Raw genomic sequence first — 27,115 nt, forward strand, 5'->3', positions numbered from 1 at the left:
ATTAGCTATTAGATTAATTGGGAAAATTTAGAGAATAATATTTAATTAAATAAATTTAAAAGATATAAAGGTTATGTCTTCCAGGACTGTGCCTAATTTCATTACATAATGACGTGAACAATTTGCTTTTAATTAATAATTGAGATTCGATTCTCCCCTGCTAGAAACCAGAGCAGTGCCAGATTCGACGCAGAAGAGGAATCCACATAAAATCTAGCAGAAAAGAAGAACAGAAGAAGGAAAGAGAGAGCGAGAGAGAGAGGCTGGCCTGGCCAGACCCTCTCAGATCTAGCTTCACACATCGTCACATGGACACACAGAAATATCTACAAGACAGGACACTTCAAGCAGGCATTTCTGCATTGAAAAAAAAAAACACTCAATGTTTCAATTTTCATGTAGATAATAGAGTGATAGAGCTGAACCAAAAAGAAAATTAGTAATCCATCTAATCCAGTATCCACTACATGCTAAGAAAAAAAGAGCATTGCTGTAAAATAAACATCACTCGGAATGGCAAACCAGGAACCTGAAGCTTACTTAAAATGGCAGAAAGTGACTTGAATATCCAAATAATGATGAAAGCGTCCAAGAATGCCACGGGAAGAACCAAAAAAAGTTTGGCCTTGCCAGAAAGGTCACTAACAGCACCAACATTTTCTACTAATTCAAGCACTTCAGATGCCAAAAAAATACCATTTGGCCTAATTCCAGTCTCATTGAATTCAGCATAGTCAGAATACCAGAAAGCCATCTCGAACATGCCTAGTGTTATCACCAATGTTATGCAGTTTTACAATGGAAAAACTTCTTTCCAGAATCTCGCATACTGAGAGAACCACAATAATCCAAGCATAACAAAAGCAGGGGACATGAACCCGTAAAATTTCATAAGTGGTGCCATTCTACTGGTATTTTTCCATATAGTATTGATCCCCTCTACAACTACCTCTTTAAGATTAGGATCACAATGCATGAAATACAAATTATACATCCCAGTTCTGGAAATCTGTATTGATTTTGATGCCAATGTTGCAACTAGCTCGTCTGCATAAAATGCAACACCAAAGACCTGAGGTCAGCCAGGATTTTTAGTTGACGGCCGATGAATGATTTCTCCTTCTGAACACACACCCAGCTTTGCAAGATCAGCTGTGCAGCAGACAGCTCTTTGACCACCATAGGCAGAACCCCCAATTGACTCTCTATCTTCTACCTCAAAAACAATAGCTTGTGCCAACCCCGAACTAAAGTTGGAAAATTCCTGGGTTCTCCGGAATGTAATCTTTTCAAAACAGTATCTTTGTTTAGATAACCAGAGAGTACACCCTGTTCCAATGATAATCAAAACAAAAGGTTTGGCCGTTTGGCACCGAATGACTTGGAACTCCCATCTTCATTTTGAGATTATTTCCTACGCATATATGCAATGCATTATTTTTCAAGAAACGGTTTGTTTTTATATCTTAAAAGTGTTTTTAAAAAATTCATTTTTATTTTGTTTTTTATAATTTAAATTATTTTTTTATTTTTCTAGATTGTTTTGATATATTAATATAAAAAATAATTTTTTAAAATAAAAAAATAATTTTATTTTAATATATTTTCAGAAAAAAATACTTTGAACAATCATTACTATATTTTTCAAATATCATGTTTTAAATAATTTTTTTTTTAAAAAAAGAAAAACACTAATAAAGGCAAATTCCAATTATGATGACTCTATGGGCAACTTTCCTCCAATAATAAGACTCCGAACTTTTACTTATGAGATAAATAAAGCAATAATTTTCCAGGCAATATTGCATATAAAAATTATAAGATTGTGGTAATGGTTATTTTTTAAAGTATTTTTTATATTTAAAAATATTTTTAAAAAATATTTTTTAATTTTTTAAACTTATTTTTAACATTCATATATTAAAAATCATAAAACAATTAATTTAAATGAAATCAAACTAAAAACATGGCATCCCATAAATATTTTTTAAAATATTTTTATTTAAAAATTGAAAGAACAAGGAAAATACTGGAAAGCTCTCGTGTGTTGCAGTGAGAGAGATGCTGTGTATTTATATTAGTGGTTGATGTTTACAACTGTCTAGTCTATAGAATATACATGGAAAGCAAATAATAGACTCCTAGAATCAAGGTGCAATTACACTTGCTGAATTGTTGTGATCTGCAATGTTCATTTCCATAATAGGCCCCTTCAAGGTCAACGGGGACGGGTGCATGTTGAGCTTGTCACGGAGGAAGGCAAATCTTGCAAAAACGATTGGTTTAGTGAGACCATCAGCAAGTTGGTCTTTACTGGATATGAAGCGAACTTCCAGGGTTTTTTGTTGAACTTTTTCCTTGACAAAATGGTAGTCTATCTCCATGCGTTTAGTTCGCGCATGAAATACCGAATTGGCAGTGAGATATGTGGCTCCAATGTTGTCATACCACAGCAGTGGTTGTTGGGGTAAAATAATATCATTTTCACGCATAAGAGATTACACCCAAAGTGATTCTATTGTGGCATGGGCAACTGCACGATACTCGACTTCAGTGCTGGAACGTGCCACAGTAGGTTGTTTCTTTGAGCTCCATGAGACTAAGTTGTCATAAAATAATTGCAGAAACCTGAGGTGGACTTGCGATCATCCGAGCAGCCCACCCAGTCGACATTGAAGTAGATAGAGCGTTGTGTCGACTTGGTTGGTCGAATAAGTAGTCCAAAATGAATTGAAAACTTAAGATACCGAAGTATCCTTTTTACTGTTGTCTAGTGGTCTTCTGTGGGTTTGTGCATAAATTGACAGACTTTGTTTACTGCAAAAGAGATATATGGTCTAGTCAGTGGCAGATATTGCAAAGCCCCCACTACATTGCAGTAATTGGAAGGGTCTGAGTAAGTGGCTCCCAAGAACAGAGATAATTTTTTAGACGAGGACATTGGAGATGAAACAGGTTTGGCATCCAACATTTTTATTCGTTGGAGAAGATTGAAAATGTACTGGCTCTGTGAAAGGAGAAGGTCTGTCGGTAGTTGATATGCTTCTATGCCCAGAAAATATTTGAGGTGCCCGAGATCTTTGACGACAAATTCTTGACTCAGATTATTGATCAGTTGTGAGATAGCTAGTGGACTCGAGCTGGTGATCAGAATATCATCGACATATACCAGGAGGAACAGTGAAGTTGAACCATGTCTGTAAATGAAAAGAGAAAAAGAAGTATCAGAGTAGGAGTTCATAAAGCCGGGAGATAGAAGATGCTCTTGTAGTCAATGGTACCAGGCTCTTGGAGCTTGTTTCAGTCCGTATAGGGCCTTTTATAATCGACAAATATGATTTGGGAAATTGGGATGCACATAACCAAGCGATTGTTGCATGTAAATCTCTTCAGTTAAGTTGTCGTTAAGGAATGCGTTTTGGATATCAATTTCACGAACTAGCCATTGGTTTGAGACAGTATAGCTAAGCATGATGCGAATGGTGGTGGGCTTTATAACCGGGTTGAACATATCATCGAAGTCAACTCCATATTGTTGGTGATAACCTTTAGCAACAAGTTGTGCCTTCTTTCGTTCAAGAGAACCATCAGAACGACGTTTGGATTTGAAAATCCACATGGAGTCGATAACATTGAGACCGGGAGTGGTAGGAACTAAAGACCATGTACCATTTCTCATTAGTGCAGTGAATTCTTCATCCATGATCGCACGCCAATCTTGGTGTTTGGAAGCTTCTAAATAACAGGTTGGAGATTCGAGTACTGTACCTGTTACAAGAAAAGTTTATGGCAGAGGATACCGAATGGTTCCATCCATATTCTTTTTTGGTTTCACGATATTGTTGAGGGAGATCTTCGGCAGCAGGGATTTGTTGGGTTAGTTGTGTGGTAAGAGTAGGATTGGTGGGATGAGCAGAGGGATGGAAGGTGGGTGGTGAGATGGTTGGAGAAGGGGAAGTAAAGAATGATGGGTATGAAGATATTGGATGATCAATAGGAAGCGATGACGTTGGTGTTAACGAGTTTGTGGTTGGGGTTGTGTCGGTTTGTGGTGAGGGGCTGTGAGTCATACTATTTTTTAAAAGAGAAAGTGGCAGAGTTGCATATGAGGTGGATGAAGGCTGAGTTAGCTTTACGTTGAAGTGAGTAAAAGGGAAAATCCCTTCATCGAAGATCACATGTCTTGAAACAAATACCTTACCAGTGGATGTATCAAGACAATTTAATCCTCGGTGAGAGTTGTTGTAACCAATGAAGACACAACGTTTAGATCTGAAATCAAGTTTGTTGCGATTAAAAGGATGAAGAAAAGGAAAACAAGCATACCCAAAAAGTTTTAGGGAGGAAAAATCAGGAGTGTGGTTGTATAGTTTTTCCAATGGTGAAATGCCTAAAGGGGTGGTCAGAAGGCTATTAATGAGATATGTGGCCATAAAAAAAGCATCATCCTAGTGGGTGTGAGGAACATGACTGTGTGATAAGAGTGAGAGGCCTATTTCAATGATGTGGCAGTATTTTCGTTCAACCGATCCATTTTGTTGGGATGTATGAGGGCAAGTGATTCGATGTTGAATGCCAATATTTCCAAAATATGTGTGAAGAGAGGGATACTCCCCACCCCAATCAGTTTGTATTGATTTTATCTTGCAATTGAATTGGCATTCAACAAGTTTTTAAAAAGAGCAAAAAATTTGCATGACACTGGATTTTGCCGGGATTGGAAATAAATAAGTATATTTGTTAAAATGATCAACAAATGAAACATAGTATTTATTGTCATTGGTTGACATGATGGGAGATGGACCCCAAACATCAGAGAAAATTAATTCAAGAGGGTGAGTAGAGATTGATTGAGAACTAGAAAAAGGAAGACAATGACTCTTTCATTGTTGACAAGCCGAATAAATACTCGGAATTTTATTAGACGAAGTAGGTAAAGAAAATTTGGAAACAAGATGCTGAACAGTTTGATAGGAAGGATGTCCCATTCAGCAATGCTAGACATCAAGAGACGCTATTTGAGATAGGTATGTTTGAGGATGGTTTGTGGGGGGTTATGGAGGTTGGAAAGATGTAGAGGCTGTCTTTAGGTTTGCCGCGCAGAAGAATTCTCCTCGTTGCCTCGTCCTTCACCAAAAAAAAAGAAGAGTGAAATTAAAGATAAACATTGTTATCACTCGTAAATTGGCTAACATAAATCAAATTCTTCTTAATATGAGGTACATGCAATAACTTATTTAAAATAAAAGATTTTGTTGGGGTGGAAAGAGTGGTAGAACCAGTATTTTTGATAGGTAAACCTGCCCCATTGCCGACATGAATCTGGTCATTGCCAAGATAAGGTTCTGATTGCACAGACAGGTTGCTGAGGTCATTGGTAATATGATTTGTTGAACCCGTGTCTGGATACCAATTGGTGTCATGTTGTGGGAAGGGAGATGTCAAATAAGCCGCCATAATAGGAGGGGTGCCTTAGTAGGCATGATCGAACCTGTAATACCATTGAATGACGGTGTGACCAAGTTTTCCACAGACTTGGCATTGTGGTCTTTGATTGGAGGAGTAGTGTTGAGGTGGGACATTTCTACCTCTATTTCCACGCCCCCTTCCTCTATTATGGGAACCATGTGTCTGATTATGAGGGGAGCGTTGCGGTTATAGATATTTTCCATCGTGTGACCTGTAGTCATTCCTTGTGGCCACGTTCACCGAGCCAACAGAGGTGTCAACGATAATTTGTTGTTGTTCTAATTGTAACTCAAACGCAAGAAGATAGTTAAACATATCTTCTGAGGTCATTTTATCAATTTGAGTGGAAATTGACGTGACAATAGCATCATAAGAAGTATCAAGAACACTAAGAATATAAACTGTGAATTCATGGTTTTGAAAAGGCTGTCCGATGGCAGCCAAATTGTCCGAGAATGATCTCATTTTTTGAAAGTAATCAGAAATGAACAGGTTACCTTTCTTGGTGGAGGCAAAAAATTATCGGGTTTGTATTGCACGAGTAGAGGAGTAAGAGGCAAATATTCTCTTGAGGGCTACTCAGACTTCTCTTGAAGTTGAGAGACAAACCATGTGTGCCAGGATATTCTCTGATAAGGAGGAAACCAGTGCACTGTGCACTTAGAACAACCTGATCTTGATCAGTCCAGGTGATATAGTTGGGATTTGATATTTCAATGGGAGTGGTTTGGAAGGTTGGTGTTTCAGGATTAGGCATGGTGGGGCTAGGACAAGATATATTCCATCAACAAACCCAAACAGGCGCTGACCATGGAGGTAGGGGATGATTTGAGTTTTCCAGAGAAGATAATTATCCTTGGTAAGTTTGACTGTGACGAGGCTATTGATGGGAGTAATTGATGAGTGAGATGAGGCCATATTGGTGGATCGAAAAACAGAGGTTATGTTAAGCTTTGATACCATAAAAGAACAAGGAAAATACTGAAAAGCTATCATGTGTTGCAGTGAGAGAGATGATGTGTATTTATATTAGTGGTTGATGTTTACAACTGTCTAGTCTATAGAATATACATGGAAAGCAAATAATAGACTCCTAGAATCAAGGTGCAATTACACTTGCTAATTTATCATGATCTGCAATTACACACTTGCTGAATTGTTGTGATCTGCAACGTTTATTTCCATCATAAAAATATATTAAAATAATATGTTTTTAATTTTTTTATATCAACATATTAATTTGAAAAATATAAAGATTTAATTAAATTTTTTTTTTTCAAAACTACATTTGAAACATTAAAAAAAGAAAGACTAAAGCTATTTTAGAAATCAAGTTTTCAATTTGTTATTTTGGATTTTTTTTACCCAGGATACTAGTTTGGGACAAAAACAGTTTTCAACTTGGTAACTTTGGATGCTCAACCTACGTTTGGGAGAAAACTAGTTAGTTTGTATAAATTTGATGTTTTGTTTTGTGCTAATTTGTGATAATGTTAGGTTAAAGCTAGGGTTAAGGTTTTTTTTTTAGTTTAGGGATTTGTTGATTTTGGTTAAATTAATTATAAATTGTGTTAGTCGGCTAAAATATATACCAATTAAGATTATAAATGACATTATTTGGGGATAAATTTATAGGAAATATGTTTTGGTTTAGGTTTTCATTTATTAAAGTTTTTGTTGAACTTATATAATTTGATGAATCTGGAATATTTATAAATTAGCATTGAGTTTTGTTGTGTTGTTTTACATAATATATTTTATTTTATAATAAAATGATATGCATTATATTTTTATAGTATTTAATAAATATCTTATTTATATGTTTTACATAATGTTATTTTTTATGTTATATATTAGGTTAATGTTTTACACGGGAGGGTTGGAGAGCCGATGCAACCTATGATCATGTGCAACATTTTCTTTGCCTGATTCTTATCATGCTGTTTTGGATTTACAAAGTGATTGAGAGCGGGATGATAATTGCAGTTTAAAATATTTTTTTATTAGAAAATATATAAAATATATTTTTATTTTATTTTTTAAAAATTATTTTTGATATCAGCATATCAAAACGATCTAAAAAATATAAAAAATAATTTTAAATAAAAAAATTAATTGTTTTTATAAAAATATAATTTTAACCATATTTTCAAATATTATCTTAATAAGATTGAGGAGGCTCTTCATCTAATCACTATGGTAGAGAAGGACAAGGTGGTTTTTCTTCCATGACATGTTCATGGTTCTTATTATATGATTGAGATAATTTATTAAATTAAATTAATTGATTGATATGAGAATTGATATAATAGATTAATAGAGTTTTTTTTAAAAATTATAAATTGAATCGTGCGATATTATGGATTGATTTGAAATGACATTGTTATGTCATTTGTTTTAAATTTACTCTAAATTATGTTGAATATGATTTTTTAAGTTTATTATTATTTTTAGAAAGTTAAAAGGTTTTTGTTTTTTAAAAAAATATTCATGTTACTACAATTTTGGGATCACGGAAGTCATACCTGCGCATCTGTGTGGGTCGCACATGTGACTTGCCACCGCATCAGACAATGCTATTTTAGAAATTAAATTTTGAACTTTGCTATTTTATGGGTTTTTTTTTTTTTTTTTTTTTACCCTCCGTGGAAAAAAAAACTCGATGGTTTCTCTTTGACCTTACAGGTCATGCACTTACCCACCCACAGAATGGGAAACTCCTCCCTCTCCCTTCCTCCCCTGTCTTGGTTTTTTTAACGTGACAGCTAAAGCCTCTATTTTAGGATTCTTTTTTCTAAGCAATCAATCACCCAATTTATCTCTTCTTTTACATTTTACCCATGATTCCCTCCAATGCATTTACCCTAGAAGGAATCAAGGACAGCCCTTTTCTTTGATTTTATCGTCAAAGCATTTACTTTTAAACAAATCCCTTCAGATTCAAAATGATCGAAACCTAAACCTCTGATTCCAAATTTTGAACCAGCCCAAATTCTGGAGTTTTAACAAGATTCGAGAATTTGGGTCCAAACCCAAATGCTGAAACCCCTTTCAATCGTCTATTCCTACCCTCCCTTAATTTCTTTGAGTTTCTTGATTCATGGACACGAAATCATCAATCACCTCCATCTCTCTGATTTTAGGGCTTATATTCACCTTTTGTGCGCTTCTTGTTGAATCACAATCACAGAACGGTCCTTCACCACCCTCGCCGCCGCCGTCTCCGCCGCCGCCCTTTCCACCGCCTCCATCACCACCCCCTCCACCTCCACCTCTACCTCCACCTCCATCACCACCTCCTCCTCCTCCACCTCCACCTCCACCTCCATCAAAATCACCTCCACCTCCGCCGAGAAAGAAACTGCAGCCACCACCCCCGCCACCAAGGGATAGGTCTACTGGAAACGTAATGAGAAGGAGAAGTCATCCACCACCACCACCACCACCACCATCGAAGAATCACCAGATGAATAGTGGGAAAAAGATTGGGTTACTGTTTGTGGGCATTGCCGCAATCTTGCAGATTGGTGTTGTTGGGTTCTTGGCTTACAAAAGAAGGCAGCTTTTGAAGATTAATGATAGATATGAAGCTTGCTCTTCTTAATTTCTTTCTAACAGTTTCAAGTTTACGCAATGGATTTTTTGGAAGGGGGTTTATTGGATTGATTCTTTGGTGTATGCAAAAGATTGGTTGATGGATAACAGCATTCAAGGTTGATTTGAGGAATGTTTTCTCAATTTGGGTCGGGTCCTAGAGGTTTCTCTGTAAATGGATGGGTAAATTCATGATTTGGCATTTTCTTCACTTTCTTTTTTTCCTCATGTGGTAACTTTATCTACACGGTTTATAATTCAAATTAGAGTGAATCCTTTCGCCACGGGTTTTCAGCTAACATGCATGACTGTAAACAATGCTAGGAAGTACGGAAACTGGGAGGACTGCGGTGACAATATCTATCTAGTGCACATTCTTTTATATCTGTGAATGATATGTCTAATTTGGTTTTTTGGTTCATGTTATGGTTTGGTTTTAGTTCTTGTTGCATTTACCAATTCTCAGCCCTGTGAAATTATTATTCACTTGTTTCTGTGAATTTTACCTGTTCCTTTCATCCTTTGTCATTGCAAGAGGTTCTTTGATCATTTGTATCGAGGGCAGACAAGAGGTTGAAAAGCACTGTTCAAGGAGACCATTTTAATTGTTAAACAGAAGCTTCAAGGGGAGAGTTGACGTGCTATTGTAGTTGGTCCCTTCTGCTTAAAACATTTCTCTTTCTCCTTTGTCAGTGGAAAATGAGGTGTTTGTGTACCTTTTCAATTGCATTGTTTTGTCTGCTCTCTTGTTTTATTTCCTTCTTTAACAAGTGAAGGGTTACTGAAGTACGAGTTTATCACCATCTTCTTGGTTGCATAAGATCCCTTTAATCATATTTTAGAATATTTGGAGATTCAAATTAAGTCCTCCAATGTAATGCCCCGTCATAATTAATGACATGGGATGTTTTTCCGCTCACTCTGTTCATCAACTGCTTAATTATATCGTTTTAAGCATGAGGGGTTTTTCTACCTTTGTCAGCTCACATGTGTGTTCCATAGGTCGACTGTACTCCGATGTTCCCTTGCATTCAATCTGGTGCCTTTTTCTTTGGCTCCTTTGATTTGTGTACTAGGCTACTAGGAACCGAAAAAATAAACTCTTGGTATTCCATATGTTTTGACGATGGACCTTTAGTGATTAGAATATTTTGGTGGTTCCAGTGGGTAAGCTCTATAATTGTTGCAACCATTTTAGAGAAGATTAGCTATTTAGAGGCAGATTTGATCTATGTGCATTGATAATAATGGATTATATGTTTGAAACTCCCCCTTTCTTTTGTTCGAATTTTATGTCTTTGATCCTCATTTTTAAATGGATTAATGTGGCTTAGCAAAAATTTAAGTTTTCTACAATGGTGTTGAATCAATTGACTGCAATCTCCTTAAATTATTGCGGTAGTTATTGGGTTTATATGTGGTGATAACCATTGAATATTCAAGGCACTTAGCTGTAAGTGGAAGGTAATGAGGAAAATTTTGATGATTGATTGGTAAGGAAATACTAATGTCGCACCAACACTACTTACTCTAGTTTTTGAGTTGATTTAACACTACTTACTCTAGTTTTTAAGTTGATTTATGGATTTTGTTTGACTCAATTTAGAATAAAGCTAACTTAATGAAGAAAAGATCAAGCAGAGCACGCATCATCAGTATCTTTTGTTAATGATAGCTGGCTAATTATGCTTATTTGTGGCCTTCTGACTATGATTTAGACTGGCATCTGATCTTTATAAGTTGGTAAAGAGGGGCATTATGTTGCCTTCTTGTCATTACCAAGACTAGAGGAGATCATATTTGGAAGGTACGACTATTTTTAGGCGTGACAGGAGGGTTGCAAGTTAGAGCAATATGATTGTCTTATTTGTGTATTTCAAACTTATTTTTGACCTGCTTTTTTTACTTTATTGACATAATTTTAGCCTGCTATTAAATGATGGTTATCAAGTTTGAATTGAAGGGTTATCAAGTTTGAATTGAAGATCTACTGGAACAAATTTGTATCATGGACCATCGATCTTCCAAGCATTTTCTTAACAGAAATTGCTTGCATATGTTTATATTATAATGTGGTCTCGAAAATAAATGTGGTCCAAAAACTGAAGTAGAGTGAACTATTTTCAGCATCTGGATCAATCTAGTATAAAAGTGCTTATATGCACTTTTATGATGAGCTAGCTTCCTCCCTCGTAAAGAACTAGGTTAAACTAATCTTGGAAGTCAAGTCAGACAATTGCATCTCATGTTTTTGTGTTTTTTTTAAAGAAAACAACTAGCACAGGGCAGCAGCCAAGACAAAACACAAGAATACCAAACATTTTCTTCTATGTTAGGAGACATGAGCTGGTTGGTTGCTAGGAAGAAACAGATGTGTAAACTTGCTGATATCAAAATGCTATTTGCCATGATGCTTGGTCTAACAAGCTTTGTATAGTGGATACGATTCCATGGAAAACAGGATGATGCATGGACAATATTCACCTTCGAAGTCTTGTCTTGTACCTTTTGGAACCGAAACAAGGACCGATATGTGTATATTTGTTAATGGCTGGGAATGGAAGTATTCGAGCTATTTTGCCTCGAATTGGACAAAACCCTGAAAGCTAACCATTGATGAAATGTAACGCAGAAATGACACCAGCATTTGGTTTTCGCTATATCTAAGATGTTGCAGAGCGTTCATTTCATGTTTGTCTCCCCTGAATTAGCTCCGGAAAGGTCTCCTGCAACACTATTCTAGAAAAGCCGAAAACCATGAGGATTGTTCTCTTTTACTTTCATCAGGTAATACAGGTCTACGAACTGGAGGGCTAGGATCTCCCCATTCAGGGAACTGTCACTGACTAGACCGTTCACTGGTCCTTGGGTGGAATGGCGCGCGGGTCTGTGCGTCCTTGGCAAGCCAGCCATAGCGTCACATGGCGCTCGGATCTAATTCAGAGCAAGAACAAGCAGCTTAAATACTATAAATATTATTTTTTTTTTATTATAATTAAAGATATTAATATTAAAAATATTATTTTTTTTGTTACAGATATTAATATTTGTATTATATTTCAAAGCATTAATATCTAAAATATTATTATTTGTGGTATAAATATTATTATTTGCATTACAAATATTTTTATTTTTATTTTTATTATAATTAAAAATATTAATATTTATTTTTATTGTAGTTCAAAGCATTAATATCAAAAAAAAATTTTATTTGTATTACAAAGATTATTATTTTTATTACTATTGAAAGTATTAATACTAAAAATAGTATTATTTGTGGTATAAATATTATTATTTGCGATATAAATATTTTTTTTATTGTTATAATTGAAAGTATTAATATAAAAAAATGTATTATTTGTGTTCTGAATATTATGATTTTTATTCTAATTTAAAGTATTAATATCAGGTATAAATATTATTATTTTTATTACAATTGAACTAATAATATTTACAACACAAATTATAATATGTTTGATATTAATAATTTCAACTATAGTAATACTTATAAGGGAAATAATTATGTTTAGAAACTCCAGACCCAATAGCCTTGGGTCCTAACAAAGGACTCAAGAAAATTGGGTCCTGACGCATGACCTATTAGCTTTTAGCACAGGGCAAGCCAGCCCTAACACCTCGTCAGGTGTGACCCTGCCCATAGGCAGGGCAACCCGAGTGTAAAGTCTTGCCATATGGCGCGCGGGTCTGGCGGTGCGCCTGAGCAAGCTAGCCCCTCCGCCACATGGCGCGCGGGTCTGACCCAGCGCAAGGGCAGCAGCCCAAGCGCCAGGTGTCCTCACGTGGGGGCGCAGGCCTGACTCACGCCCAGGGCAAGGGCAAGCTAGCCCCAGCACTGGGTGGCGCTCGGGTTTGACCCAGCGCAAGGGCATGTCATCCTAAGTGTTAGGTGTCCTCACGTGGGGGTGCGGGCCTGGCTGACGCCTAGGGCAGCCCCACTAAAACTTGAAATGACCTTTTCACCCCAAGCATCTCTTCAATACCAAATGCATTCCAGTGAAAAGAAAACTCAATCCCTCCCTGGCTGTCCTTGCAACTTTTTGTGGCAAGGGCTGTGCTGTTATTATACTACTCTAATCCACAATGCTTTGAGTCTAAGTAAACAGTAAAAGGGATATTAAACTCTTTTAATATATTGTATAATATATATAAAGACTTGAATTGCTTTTATGCATTTATCACGTATGTTAAATGTGGGCTAAGATTATTCGTGTCATTCAAATTATGCATATTAACTTAAAAATATTAACGAATAAATTGTTTTCAAGAACTTCTTATAAATTCTGTTCCATTTGTAACAAAGGTATTTTCTTTGGAAGTAAATTTCAGTGTATATTTTTCTTTTGATATTCTATTACTATAGAAATTTCGAAAACTACACATCATAGATTGATAGATTTTCAAACACTAAAATTTTGTTATTATGATGAGGGTTCAATTTATTTTCATTTTTCTCATTATTTTATGCACTTTGACACTCTCTAATAATAAAAATAATAAAAAGAAATAACTACTTATATGTATATGCGGTATTATTCTAATGTTTAATAATAATATATTTAGAGTTGTATAAAAATATCATCATAATTTTAATGATGTGCATTACTTGGAATATAACAAAAACAATACCATAAATTTGTATAAGAAAAATAAATGTAGGAATTAATTAGAGACTCCCAAAGCATCGTTAAGAAAAAAAATTAAAAATTAAAAATTATTGTAAATAAATTAAAAGAGTAAAAAAAACCTTTGAAAATAAATTTTAAATATCAAAATAAAAAAATACCCAAAAAATCAAAGGTCAAGATTTGAGGTTTTAAGTAAGTATTTGGCAGTTCATCGAAGAAAAACATTAAATTATTACAAGTTTCAACCATGTAATCAAATCAAATGTAGAATTATTTGAAACATAATTCCAACCTAATTTATGCACAAATCTATCCACAAAAAAATCATATAATATTTTAGCATTACAAATTACAATTACAAAAATAAACTAAAACCGTTATCCTCACTCAAGTGGCTGCTGATGAAACTGTTAAAGAGGGTTTTTTTATGCTTTGGCTATCAAGTGGTTGCCGAGTATTAGAGAATAATATAAATCATATCCTGAAATCTTACCTAACAGCTTAAGCTATTAGATTGAGATAGTTCTTTGACATGGTATCAGAGTCATGATGACCAAGCGGTCACGAGTTCGAATCTTACCATCCTCATTTATTTGATAAAAATTAAGCACAAGGTAATGTGGGTCTGTGCAAGTTTCAAGTCCAAAAGGCTTTCACTTGAGGGGATGTGTTAGAGAATAATATAAATCATATTTTGAAACCTCGCCTAATAGCTTAAGCTATTGGGTTGAGATGATTCTTTGACACCGAAGTTACCTTTGGTCATTTTGTTTTGGCTCTTATTATTTCATCCTTGGAGGCTTGGTTATCGAAGTTTTGTCTGGTCAGCGGTCTTGTTGCTCCAGAGAGATTGATTTATATATAATGGGTTGGTAAAATAAATAAATAAAATAATAATCAAAGTTTAGGGTATAGCATCAAAACCTGCGAATTGAAGGTCATGTCTGCTTTTTTGCAAAGTCAGCATTTCTTTGCCGTGTATGATTTTCTTCTTCTTATCAATGCTTTGGAAATCATTTTTTTCTTCCTTTCATCATTTTAACTCTTTTTCAAAGAAAATTATGCTTTGACACTGGCTGTTTACCTTATTCCCTCTATCATATATCATATGCAGTGTTGTTAAAGTAATAGTTATTAAACCCAATTTAGGATTGGCTCGATCAATAAATCAAGTTTTGGATCATACAGATTGACTCGAGTCCGCTTCTAAAAATAAAAGGAAATATGTTTGAGGTGTTAATAAACCACATGAAAAAGTTTTGAAATAATACATGTCAATGTAGGTTATAGAAAAAGAAATGTGAAGTATAGTATAGTTATTTCACGTTGAAAAGTTAAATAAAATCTATGTGAATGTAGAATATATATATATATATATATATATATATATATATATAAAGTAAAGTGTAGTATATTTATCTTATATCAAAAAAATAAAAAACAATACATATAGAAATAGGCTATAAAACAAGAAATGTGAAGTGTAATATAGTTATTTCATATTAAAAAGTTAAAAAAATGTAGGCTATATATAATTATATTACATCAAAAAGTTAGCAAATAATCAATGTGGATATAGATTATAAAAAAGATACGGTTAGACTAAGTATTTATAAATTAAATTTATATTTTTTAAATTTATTAAAATATAAAAATATATATATTTAAAAAAGATCAAATCTCATCTAAATTATAATAAATCATATAGATTTCAAGTTAACTCGATAAATAACTTGAATTTAACCAAGTACTCTAAAACTTGATCATTTCCGGTCAATCTCCATGCCGGGCAGATTTCATAATTATGGTTAAAGTATCCTTTGCATTCCACGTGTCCCATTTCTACATTGGATTGTAATTCTCGCCGTCATAAAGAAAACAAATTGATTATAACGAGGATCAAACAATATTTTTTAATTTAATAGTTTATATTATTTTTTTTACGATTAAATTACATAAATACCTTTTAAAAAATAAAAAAACTAAAAGGGCTTTTGCATATATTATTTTTTAAAATATTATAATTTCTTAGTATCCTTCAATTCACAAAAATTAAAAGATAAGTCAAATGGATATTTTAATATTTTTTCTCATGTTTCTTTTGTTAGTATTAGGGGTAAATTAATATTTTTATAAATAAAAAATAATAATAAAAAAGAAAAAATTACTGTGTGTGATTAAAATTTCTCAACCATTATGTTTTCCAAAGCATCCAATGAAGACTAAGATGTTAGAGCAACACATGTTGCTCAAATCACTATATTTAAAAACCGATTGAGTTTTTTCTCCTTCCTTAATTTTCTTTCTCCTCTCTTTAAAATTATTATTAGGTTAGCCAAAAACCAAGGTTGTCCTCCTATTTATTTTATCTTTCAATTATACTTTTTTTTCTTTTAATTAATCTTTATTTATTTTATATTAGTTTTTAGCTTTTCTTTTCAATTTTATCCATTTCCATTTGATTTTATTTAGTTTTCATATCAAATAAGATACTCAATTTTTTTTAATCCTTTTCTTGATTTATTTTTTTCCTTTTAATTTTATCCATCAACATTTTATTTCATTTTTTTCATTTTTTTTCCTGTTTTGATCCTGCTCTTTTTTCTTTCTTTTCTTAATTTTTTTTTTCTTTCAATTTATCCCTCAACATTTTATTTCATCTGTTTTTTTATTCAATTTTGGTCCTCATTCTTTTAATTTTTTTATTCTTTTTGTAATTTTTTTCTTTCAATTTTATCCCTCAACATTTTATTTTATTTTTCACTCAATTTTAATCTTCATTCTTTCAATTTCTTTTTTTATCCTTTTTTTTTATTAAGTTCGTCATTTTTCTTTTATTAGTTTATATATAAGATTTGGTCATCACTGTTTTAATTACTATTTTTTTATTTTTTATTTTTTAATGGTTAAAAATTTTATTGAAGATTTTTTTCTTTCTTCTACGGGGTGATCTCGGTCTCTTGATCAGGATTGTTGGTTTCGAAGATTACCTGATTTAACTTTGGTTTTTTTTTATATAATTTTATCATTTAATATTAGACTATTGAGTCTTGAGCTTTCTATTTTTTCTCCTTTCCTTCCTCTGGGGTTATCTTGAGTCGCAAGTTAAATCAAGTTGCTTTGGATTTTTTTTCAATGGTTTTGTTTTAATTTCATCCTTTGAAATTAGGTTATTGGGTCTTGAGATTTCTTATTTTTTTTATGTTTTTCATTTCTATAAAGTTATCTCGTCTTGCAGGTTCATTAAGTTAATCTAGGGTGACTTACGTATTTTTTTCAAAGTTTTTTTATTATTTATTTAACTTTGATTCTTTTTTCTAGCTTGATAATTTTTTTAAAAAATATTTTTCTTATTTCAATCTCATTTCACAAGTGATGGGTTAGTAAAGTGAACTTAGATTGACTTGAGTTTTTTTTTTTTCTTTCGCGTGTCTTTTTTCTAAATTAATTTTTCAATTTCATCATTAGAAATTAGTTTTATTGGCCCTGAACTTTCTAATTTTCTCTATTTTTTTTCTAGGGTTATTCTGAGTCACGAGTTAATCAAGTTAACCTAGATTTACTGAAGTTATTATCATTTGAATATTTTTTATTTTTTTTTATGTTAGAAAAAAAATGAGACACCTAAAAAAAAAACAATCTAGTTAGTAACAAGTATTTGTTTTTGAAAACCGTCACCACATCCCAGGCGTATCGTGCTAAATTTCTTGATATTGTTTTGGCTAGCCCCTTGGTATTCTTTAAAGCACCCAAATTGCAATAAAAAATAAGTTTTAACGGAAAATTAAGTTGCATTCTGCATGAAAAAAAGAAGAAGAGAAAAGAATAATCTTCAGCAGATGGAGCTAATTTCTGCCTAAGAGCATAGGAAGTGAAAGCTGTCTTACTGGAGGAATGGCTTTCAATCTTTAGTTGATAGAAAGCTTGGTCCCCTAGTTTAATTCAGAGAATAAAAGAGACAATAATTATCCTGTGGATGATGCATATATTTACATATATTATTTGAAGGATGTTTCTTTATATAATGTAATGGATCCAATAATTAATCAAGTTCAAGTCTTTTGTCCTCTCTGATGATCACAGATTAAAAGGGTTTTTAATTTATCTTCATAGATTTCCAGGCTAAACAAGGGAGTGTTGGTGTAGTAGGAAATGGACAACTCATTTTTCTTGAACATATTGGTTGATAGGACCCCATATATATGTGGAGGACGGAGGCCAGATTAATGAACATTCAAATGCCGAAAGAGAGAAAAAGTGTTGGTAGCTTCTAACTCTACTGCCGTGGAGCGAAGCACGCACACTTGCTTCCAGTCAAACAAGCAAGTCTACAAATTCCAAACATGTTTCATGGAAGGGGAAGAGAAAAATAATGATCAAAGAGGCAAAAGACAGGAATCCTCTAGTGGCCCTACATTATTTCATCTTCAGTGCCAAAAGAACTCCCCCTGGCCATAATTTCGGCATCTGATGCAAGAAAGTCATTGAGCACGAGCAAGTACTGTTTTGGCTAGATTACAAAGATCCATTATTGAGACTTCAATCATCTGCGAAACATGAGTAACCTGTTACATGAAGACAGAAAAGGGTACAAGAAGCAAGTATAACAGATATTTGTTTACAATATTATTGAGATGATTATTTTTTTATAATTACCAGTGTCGTGATCAGGTTTTGAACTGGATGCAAGATCAAGCCCAGAGTCTGCATCCTTCGGTTCCCACTCACCAAAGAAATGGTGCAATGGCTTCTGGGTTTCAGGTTCTTTCTCCAACTTGATTGACCTTGTAGCTGATGACTTGATAATATCAGTGCCCAAAACAAAGCAATGGTGCCCTGGTTGTTGCTGCTCTTCTTTAGAAGTATTAGCAAAGCTTTGAAACTGTGACTGCGAGTAACCTTTGTAGGAACTCATTGTCAATTGATTGTATGAGTCTTGTACGCCTCTTGCACTCCCTAAAGCATCTGGGAAGAAAGCTCTCCCGTCCATACACTCCCTTATTCCATGAGAATACCTTTGTAATTAATGTAACGAAAATTAAATTTAAACCATGAAACCAAAGGAACGGAAATATATAAGCAACGGATTTGTTTTCCGAACTTACACACACCTATACTCTTTATCAGCATGAGGAGAAGATCCACAGTCCAAAAACAGGTTATGAGTGGTGCTGTTTTGAGGTGAAAAACCAGAATCAGCTGGAGGACCAGAAGATGAAGAATGAGGATAAAGGAAGGTGCTGCGGCTAGAATCTTGATGGGCATAAATTTCAGATTCCATAGATGAAGAGAGGTTAGAGAAAGAATAAGAGGAACTGGAGGGCGAAACAGTGTTGTTGTAGAGGTTTCTGTTGATTGATGTTAAAGGAATTGCTGCTGCCGCTGCTGTTGTAGTAGTTGATGCAAGTTCCACAGGCTTTCTTGAACGATTCTTGCCTCTGTGCATGTGCCGCTCACAGTACTTGGAGTCTGGGTATGCTTCTTTTGAGCACCTCCATTTCTTTCCATCCGTTCTTCTGCACCTTCCTGGCTCTGGGTCTGCTTTTCTGCCAGCACCCGCCTGAAAACAACCCCACCCAGCTGCAAAAACACACATTCCCAACTTTCTTCTGAACACCTTTTTTTATTATTAAAAAGAAAAAAACATTCAAAGAAATAACCACAGATCAGCTTACTAGGTTGATGAGGAAAGAGTCTTGATGCCAAAGAAGATTCCAAGCTTCTTTTGACAGAATAGAGGAGTTCCGGCGGGACAGGGACACCAGAGACCATGTATTTGTAAATGAGAGCTTGGTGTTCAAGCTCATGCCATTGAGTTGCAGTAAAAAGAAGGCTATTTCTGGCACTTGTTGTATTCAACATATTTGAGTAGAAAAAGAAGCCGAAAAGAACCAATTAAAAGGATTAGCAAGTTGTCAATTATAGAGAGATTTCAGAGACAAAAGAAGGGTTTTTTTGTTGTTGTTGCTGTAGTAGTTGTTCTAGTTGGGGCTGATAGTTTTGAAATGTATTATCTCAAAGTCCATTGCTAGCAGAATCTTCTTCTGTGCATGAATAAAAACTAATGGCTCTGATATATAATACTGCTGCAACCTCCTCCCTCCCTCTAGTACTTAATGAGTCTTCTCCTATTATGACTGCACCTCTGCTGCTGCTGCTGCTACTGTTAACCTTGTCTCTGACATCACTGCATAAATCCATAAACAAATGTACAAACAAAGTATAAAAATTTGAAAACAATTAAATAGTGAACAATAGGGTTAGCCTTGCAAGCACCTTGGGTTTTGCTGTCTCCACAAGTCCACATTATGGACATGGAAATGAGTGCCTTGTCTTTATATTATGTGAATCTGCAAATAATATAGTCTTAAAGTGTATGTAGCAATCTTTTCCATGTTGTTGTAAGACAACTAGACTCAATGCTTGTGTCATATACACTCCAAGGCCTGACTTTAGTCACCATTTCTATTTTGTTTTCAGTTTTCACACACAGACCTTGAAGATAGTGGATTAAGGGTCGAGTTCTTACATGATTGTAAAAATTAGTTGCAAGACATAGAGTGTATATATATATAATAACCAATTCACTTGAAAAATTATTTCTCGTATATATGAGCACGTGATCGATTCTCCCATTTCAAGTTTTTGTTGATAAATTACATGTTTATGCACAAACCATTCTTACTGTAGTATCAGTCAGAACTATTCAATCTCTTCAGACCATTTCTCCCAATAAAAGTTGAGCAATTCTGCAACTTAGTTGACAGGTAAAGCCAAGAAATGGTTCATATCATCAGCCATAAAATGAAATTATTTATTTGCGTTGCAACATGGAAGAGGCAACGGGCGGGGAAGATGCAATTCGATAAGCACAATAGTGAAGATGCCATAATAGTGCAATGGAGAAACTATTGGTTAGAGGGAGGTATAATCTTGTTTGGTTGCAGGTTAAAGAAACTTTTTCTTCCTCAGTTGGAAAATGGCAGCAAGTGGCAGGGAAGTGCACCTGCCTATGAGGAAAGGAGGGGGAGGAGAGGTGGGGACAGTTTACACTTCTGCACAGTGCTTTTGCTCTGCCCCAAAACACATGCCTGTCCTCCATTACTGTGCCTCAACTAACTCAGCTTTTCTCATTCATTAACCCAAAGTTTCCAGAATTAGATTTTCTTGAATATATCTCTTTCCATATTAGCTACTCACCCTTCCTTCACAGTGAACAGTGAAGAACCATTATTTGTGGGGTTGCCAGCAAGTAATTTGCAGTTTCACATATATAGGTCTCGTGCTCACCTGGGATTTTTTTTGACCTGGAGCCAGGCCTTGACGATTCTATCACATCCCTGAAAACAACAGTATTGTTTCTTGAAACTCCTTTCGCACCTCTATGATTACTGTACTGTCATTTGAAAAGTCCCCATTATAATTTGGCTCCTCTTTGACCATCTTATCATATATCATTGTTTCTTTCTTTTTTTATGCTGTTTTATCTGGGTGCCCATTCAGGCAAATAGTTTAATTTATTGATTATTTTGTGAGATATTATTAGCCCATTTCCTTACCACCAACAAAACAAGATCATACAAAATCCCTATTCACATCAAAACCAGGACCAAATGCACTACACACCAAACTTCAAAATCCATTTCTGCTAACTGTACCTGACCAAAAAAACCTCTTCCCTTACATTTCATTTCCAGCAAAAATGGCAATCTTAATTTGTCCTCTGAGAAAATCCTAATCAATCCTCCCAAAACCCTAACCCCCAAACAAAATCCCATCTCTCATCTGCTTTATAACAACAAAACAGAAGAAACAAACCCATTTTTTTAATCTGTTAAACCCAAAACTCAACAAGAAGAACTACGTACATGTTAGAAATGCTGAAATCTGCTTTCAAAGATAACATTTATCAGGCTCATTCGTAAAGAAATCCAGTATAGCTCGACCATTCCTTTTCTTATCTGCGCCTATTTCTTTTTAAAATTTCTTCAACATATCTGTCTGTGTTTTTATGCGTATATTTCTTTATCTCTTGAACTTAAGAGCCTATTTTATTTTACGTTGCCAAAACATTTAAAAAAAAATTAATTTTTGTTTTTATTTTTTTATTGCTTAAAATTTTTTTTTTATTATTTTTTTATTGCTTCAAATTAAATTTTTTTATGTTTTTAAATTGTTTTGATGTGTTAATATTAAAAATTATTTTTAAAAATAAAAAAATAGTATTATGAAATATTTACAAATAAAAAACATTTTAAAAAACAATTACTACCACACTTCTAAATACCCCTAAATGGAATTGAAAGTTTGCTTTTTCTTTTTCTTTTTAAATTAGCTGTGAAAAAATGTGCAATTTAAGGTTTTTAAAAAGTCAAAAACCATTTTTTTTAAAAAAATCAATGACTCGATGACTAAGTTTTGACCGTGTTAGACTAGTTGATCGAGTCAATTCAAGTTTTTAATCTGGTCAACTAGATTTTTTTTTCAAAAATTAGATTTAATAGAATATTACACAACAATCACATTGAACCAAGACATTAAAACTATTGGAATATAAACTCTTATCTAAAAATTAACAAATTACGAACAAGAAGTATAAGGAAGAACATCACAAAGTTAGTTATATTTCGATAAGTTTGATTGTTCTTTGTTTAAATAAAGAAAAAAACATGTTGCTCATATTTATTTTCGATAGCGTAAACCTGGATAATATGCACAATCATGCTAGAATTCAAATTTTCTTATTCAACCTTTTGTTGAATCATATGATTTACCTCTCTTTTCAAGATGATTCGTCCTTAAATCACTAATAGGTATAATGGATGTGTTCATAGACCTCATGTTTAAGCCTTCAGAACTCTTTTGTTGCCAACACTTGCCTTTAACAACTTTATATGAAAGTAACAATTCTTCTCTTTCGTCTTTTATACTTTCAACATTGTTGCTCCTCTCTCTCTAAAGCTTGTCATTCATAAATTAGTTCTTTCAACTTATCAAATTCTTGCGATCTGATTGTTTTTTTATTTTTTAATCTAAAAGATATATTGGACATAAATAAATGAATTAACTCCTTTTTTGTTTTTTTATCAAAAGACCCAATAACATAAATTGGATAGTAGAAAGAGAAAAACTCAGACCATAAGCACATGACACCAAGAAACTTGAGTTAAAGCAAAGAAGAAGAGAAACTAAAAGAATTGACAGGAAGTTAAAACAAAACACAAAGAAATAAATTATATAACCTGATTTTCAGAGCATAGCTCTAATACTAATTAATGTGAACCTCGTTGATATAAAAATCTAGAAACCCACGTGCAAGAATGACACAATTTTAAAAGCTAAAAATCAGATTTGATATAATAGCGTGACACAACAATTACCTTGAACCGAGGTACAAATACTATTGGAATATGAACCCCCACCCCAATGGTTAATGCATCGTGAATGAGAGGTATAAGGAAGCATGACACAAAGTCAGTTATACTTTGATAAGTTCGATTGTTCTTGTTCTTTATTTAAACAAAGAAAAAAAATGTGTTGCTCCAAACAAAACATCAATTTTATTCAATAATCCATGACCGTAAAATAAATCTAAGTGCAAGCTAAATAATATATTTATATTAGGTAAAAATATTCTAAAAAATTCTAGAAAAATAGTAAAAACTTCATCTAAATCCAATGATAGAGGTGAGAGTTATAATTGATAGTATAAAACTGAATAAAATATATAATTACACTAGAATTAAGTTTTTTTTGTTTAATCTTTTCTTGAATCGTATTAGACTCCAGATCAGCTGGATCCAGGTCTAAGGAAAAAAAAAAAAAATACAGGTTTGCAGTTAATATATTAGAACCCTAGGAAGGCTCCAAACTTAGATGACCTAAAACAATCACCAAGGGCCAATATTTGTATCGTTGGCACTTGAATGGCGCTCACGGGTCACTTGGATGGTCACTTTTGTACTCTTCTACTTTACAATTTGTATATCCAGAGATCCGAAGATCGCTATATATGTATTATATGCTATATTTTGATGAATTAATTGTTCAGACATAATGCCAGCTAATTAATAAATAGATTGTCACTCAAAAAAGAAAAAAATATATATCATTCAAGTACTGGAGGAGACGAGCAATCATGAATAGGGATGATCTACAGTGGGTTTTTTTATATATATATTCATGTATTGTTAATTATTTATTTAAAAAATAATTTATATATTTATATTTTATTCATTGGGTTTAGGATATTCATATAAATATTTATTATTTATTATTAAATAAAAAATAAAATAGTATTAAATATATTTGAAGTATGTATATATATATTTGAATTAGGTTTGATAATATATTTATATTTTATTTATTATCTTAAAATAATATAACTATCCAAAAAAATAATTCTAATACTCTCCTAAATCTAAATGCTTGAATTAAATGCAATAAAAAGACTTATGTTGGACCTCCCAAATACCTAGTGGCGGAACTACGGGAGGCAAGTAGAATCCGCGTCGCTGCAAAATATTTTTTTATTTAGTATTTAAATATGAAAAAGTATAATATTTTTTATTTTAAATAAAATAATTTTTTTAATAATATATCTTATTATATTAATTTTAGTCTTCCTTATCGTATATTACCAGCTCCGCTCATGTAGATACCCATTCATAAACACTAAATATATTCATTCCTTGTCCACTCGTATTTTCTGTTCCACAGAAATTAGGAATAGAGAATCTATATCAAAGAAAGATCGAACTCTTGGAATAAAGGTATCCATTGTTATGTGATTTGATATATTGCGGTCAATAGCATTTCAGTAACATTGATAAATTAGGTGAAGGTGCGGAAAGAGAGGGATTCGAACCCTCGGTAAACAAAAGCCTACATAGCAGTTCCAATGCTACGCCTTCAACCACTCGGCCATCTCTCCTACATAATGATTAGGATAATGATTATGGCCCCGAAAGCGAGTGAATCGCGAGTCAATCCCGATTTGAGAATGAAGATAACTGTCAATGCAACTATTGATGTAATTATTCTAATTGTATTTAGTATCATATATAATTTAGTATCATATATATTAGATTAGATGATGGATAGGTACGGTACATACAATTAATTGTAACTATAAAAAATAGAATAGAAAAATAAAAAACTTTTAATCATTTAATCAAAGAAAGACCTTTCCTTCGGGGCTGGGGGATAAAGCAATTATTTTTTTGTTTTTGTGAAAAACTTTTTATTAAAAACAATAAAGATATATATCTATTTACTATTTATGTTTGCTGTTTGCGAAGATGACGTTCCCGTCTTTTTCTGATATCTATACCGGCTAAAATCACGGGATTGGAACGACTCGAACACTCGGTCTATCTTTTTTTATGAGTTAAGGCTGTTTTTATGTTATTTCGTACTGTATAATTACTTTTTTTGTAGGATCGTTTTCTCACGAGAGGTAATTAAAAGAAATTTTAAAATGGATTGCTACCTATGCCTAGATCCCGAATAACTGGAAATTTGATTGATAAGACCTTTTCAATTGTAGCCAATATCTTATTACGAATAATTCCGACAACTTCAGGAGAAAAAGAGGCATTTACTTATTACAGAGATGGTGTGATTTGATTTTTTTTATTTACCGCTTCGAGTCTTAGGAGAAAGACACATTAGCCGGGATAGAAAGATTTGAAAAAAACTCTACATTTATTGAAGGTGAAGTTTCTAAAAAAAAAATTCCTTCTGTCGTGTATCCCCGATTAATGCAGCCTCAGATGTTTCAATTGTCGATTCTAGCATTGAGCGAAAAGGTTACACCTATGGCTATGGGTTATGTATTGCAGGTTAATCCTGCTCCACTAGTACCACTAGGCGGCATAGAGGAAGAAGCACTACGCTTAGGAATCAACAACACGAAAACTTTGCTATAAATTTTCCCTTTTCCTTATTGGGATCGGGATTAAGAAGAATGGTTGGGACAACAAATATCCATCTCATTCGTGCTTTGGATACCCATATAACCATCGAAGACTGTTGAAGTGACTAATTCCTAGAAATTAAGGGATGTTGAGGACAAAGAAATTGTTGGAGTTAACGTAACATTTTTCTATTTTTATATAGTACCAACATCTTGGATGTTAAGAAACGATCTTTTGCAGGAAGGTTGGCTAGAGATTTCTTGTAAAAACACTAGCCCCGCTCAGTTCATAATGAGAATATTTCACTCCTTTTTGATTCTATGTATTAGGCTTATTATGCACATTAAGGGAGGAGCCGTATGAGATGAAAACCTCACGTACGGTTCTGGAACGGAGATTCTTTGAATCGAATAACGACCGTAATGGATGTCTGCTCAATCCGAAGGAAATTATGCGGAAGCTTTACAGAATTATTATGAAGCTATGCGACTAGAAATCGATCCCTATGATAGAAGTTATATACTCTATAATATAGGCCTTATTCACACAAGTAATGGAGAACACACAAAAGCTTTGGAATATTATTTTCGGGCATTAGAACGAAACCCTTTCTTACCACAAGCTTTTAATAATATGGCCGTAATCTGTCATTACGTGCGACTATCTACACTATAGAAAGAAAAAGGAAAGAAAGAGCAAAATCAAAAATCTACTAGTAAAAAAAAAATAGGCTTTCTACATATGGCATCGTCCAAAACAACGATTTTTATCAGCTGTAGCAAAGAAAGAAACTTCATAGAAATCGAAATATGAAAAAAGAAATATGCCTAGATACTTTATTCTATGGATAAAGGATCTAATTGATAGAGGAAGCACCGTAAAGATCAATTAGCGAAATTTTTGCCGATACAATAAGAACTGCTTACTTAATGTCATAATATGAGACAAAAGCTAGGAATCCACTTATGTAATGGAGTCGACCCCCTAAAGTATTGAGCAGCGGTGTAGCATCAGATCCCAAAGATAGTAAGCCTTTTCTTTCTTATGAGAGAAGGTCTTTTTCAAAGATTCTATATAAATAGAAATTTCTATATGAAACCGAGATAGTTACCTTTCAGAAAATTGTAATGATAGTAGAACACCTACGCTTTATTCTTTTGAAGGTGGGAGAAAAGATAAAACAAAACGGATTATTATTATTAATTATTAATATTATTAATTATTAATATTATTAATATTATTAATTATTATTATTAATAATTAATAAAATCAAACTTCAAGTTTGAAACTCATGTAATTAACCTCTTTTGATTAACTCGAAAAAAAAATGGGACATCAAAAGAATTGACTGTCGAGCCGTATGAGTTAGGAAACTCTCAAGTACGGTTCTAAGGGAAGGAATTTACTCGCCTATTCCGACCGAGGAGAACAAGCCATTCGGCAGGGAGATTCTGAAATTGCGGAGGCTTGGTCCGACAAAGCCGCGGA

At 33.5% G+C, this 27,115-nt stretch overlaps 2 protein-coding genes, 1 non-coding gene and 1 pseudogene across 5 annotated transcripts; 1 reads left to right on the top strand and 3 right to left on the bottom strand.

Moving 5' to 3' along the window:
• Positions 1–343: 343 nt before the first annotated feature.
• On the bottom strand, positions 344–3,703 carry LOC112326997 (uncharacterized; annotated as a pseudogene).
• A 4,417-nt stretch (positions 3,704–8,120) lies between these two features.
• Positions 8,121–9,502, top strand: LOC7478351 (uncharacterized). The gene has a single exon (XM_024596825.2). The coding sequence runs from the start codon at positions 8,570–8,572 to the stop codon at positions 9,071–9,073; it is 504 nt and encodes a 167-aa protein (XP_024452593.1). The 5' UTR covers positions 8,121–8,569; the 3' UTR covers positions 9,074–9,502.
• An 8,350-nt stretch (positions 9,503–17,852) lies between these two features.
• On the bottom strand, positions 17,853–20,142 carry LOC7475696 (growth-regulating factor 5). 3 transcript variants are annotated; one of them, XM_024596326.2, is made up of 5 exons: positions 19,986–20,142; positions 19,385–19,896; positions 18,821–19,289; positions 18,366–18,706; positions 17,853–18,256 (listed from the first exon to the last, which is right to left on the bottom strand). In XM_024596326.2, exons 2-5 carry the CDS (start codon positions 19,569–19,571, stop codon positions 18,249–18,251), a joined length of 1,005 nt encoding a protein of 334 aa, XP_024452094.1. In that variant the 5' UTR covers positions 19,572–19,896; positions 19,986–20,142; the 3' UTR covers positions 17,853–18,248. The 3 variants fall into 3 exon arrangements, with proteins under 3 accessions (XP_024452094.1, XP_052307584.1, XP_002303244.3); XM_052451624.1 differs by having other exon boundaries at positions 18,366–18,724; positions 19,986–20,126; XM_002303208.4 differs by lacking the exon at positions 19,986–20,142 and having other exon boundaries at positions 18,366–18,724; positions 19,385–19,947.
• A 4,413-nt stretch (positions 20,143–24,555) lies between these two features.
• TRNAS-GGA (transfer RNA serine (anticodon GGA)) lies at positions 24,556–24,642 on the bottom strand. The gene has a single exon. It is a non-coding gene; the product is annotated as a tRNA-Ser (tRNA).
• Between the last annotated feature and the right edge of the window lie 2,473 nt (positions 24,643–27,115).

The sequence above is a fragment of the Populus trichocarpa genome, chromosome 3 (assembly GCF_000002775.5).
Source record: "Populus trichocarpa isolate Nisqually-1 chromosome 3, P.trichocarpa_v4.1, whole genome shotgun sequence".
Lineage (NCBI taxonomy): Eukaryota > Viridiplantae > Streptophyta > Magnoliopsida > Malpighiales > Salicaceae > Populus > Populus trichocarpa.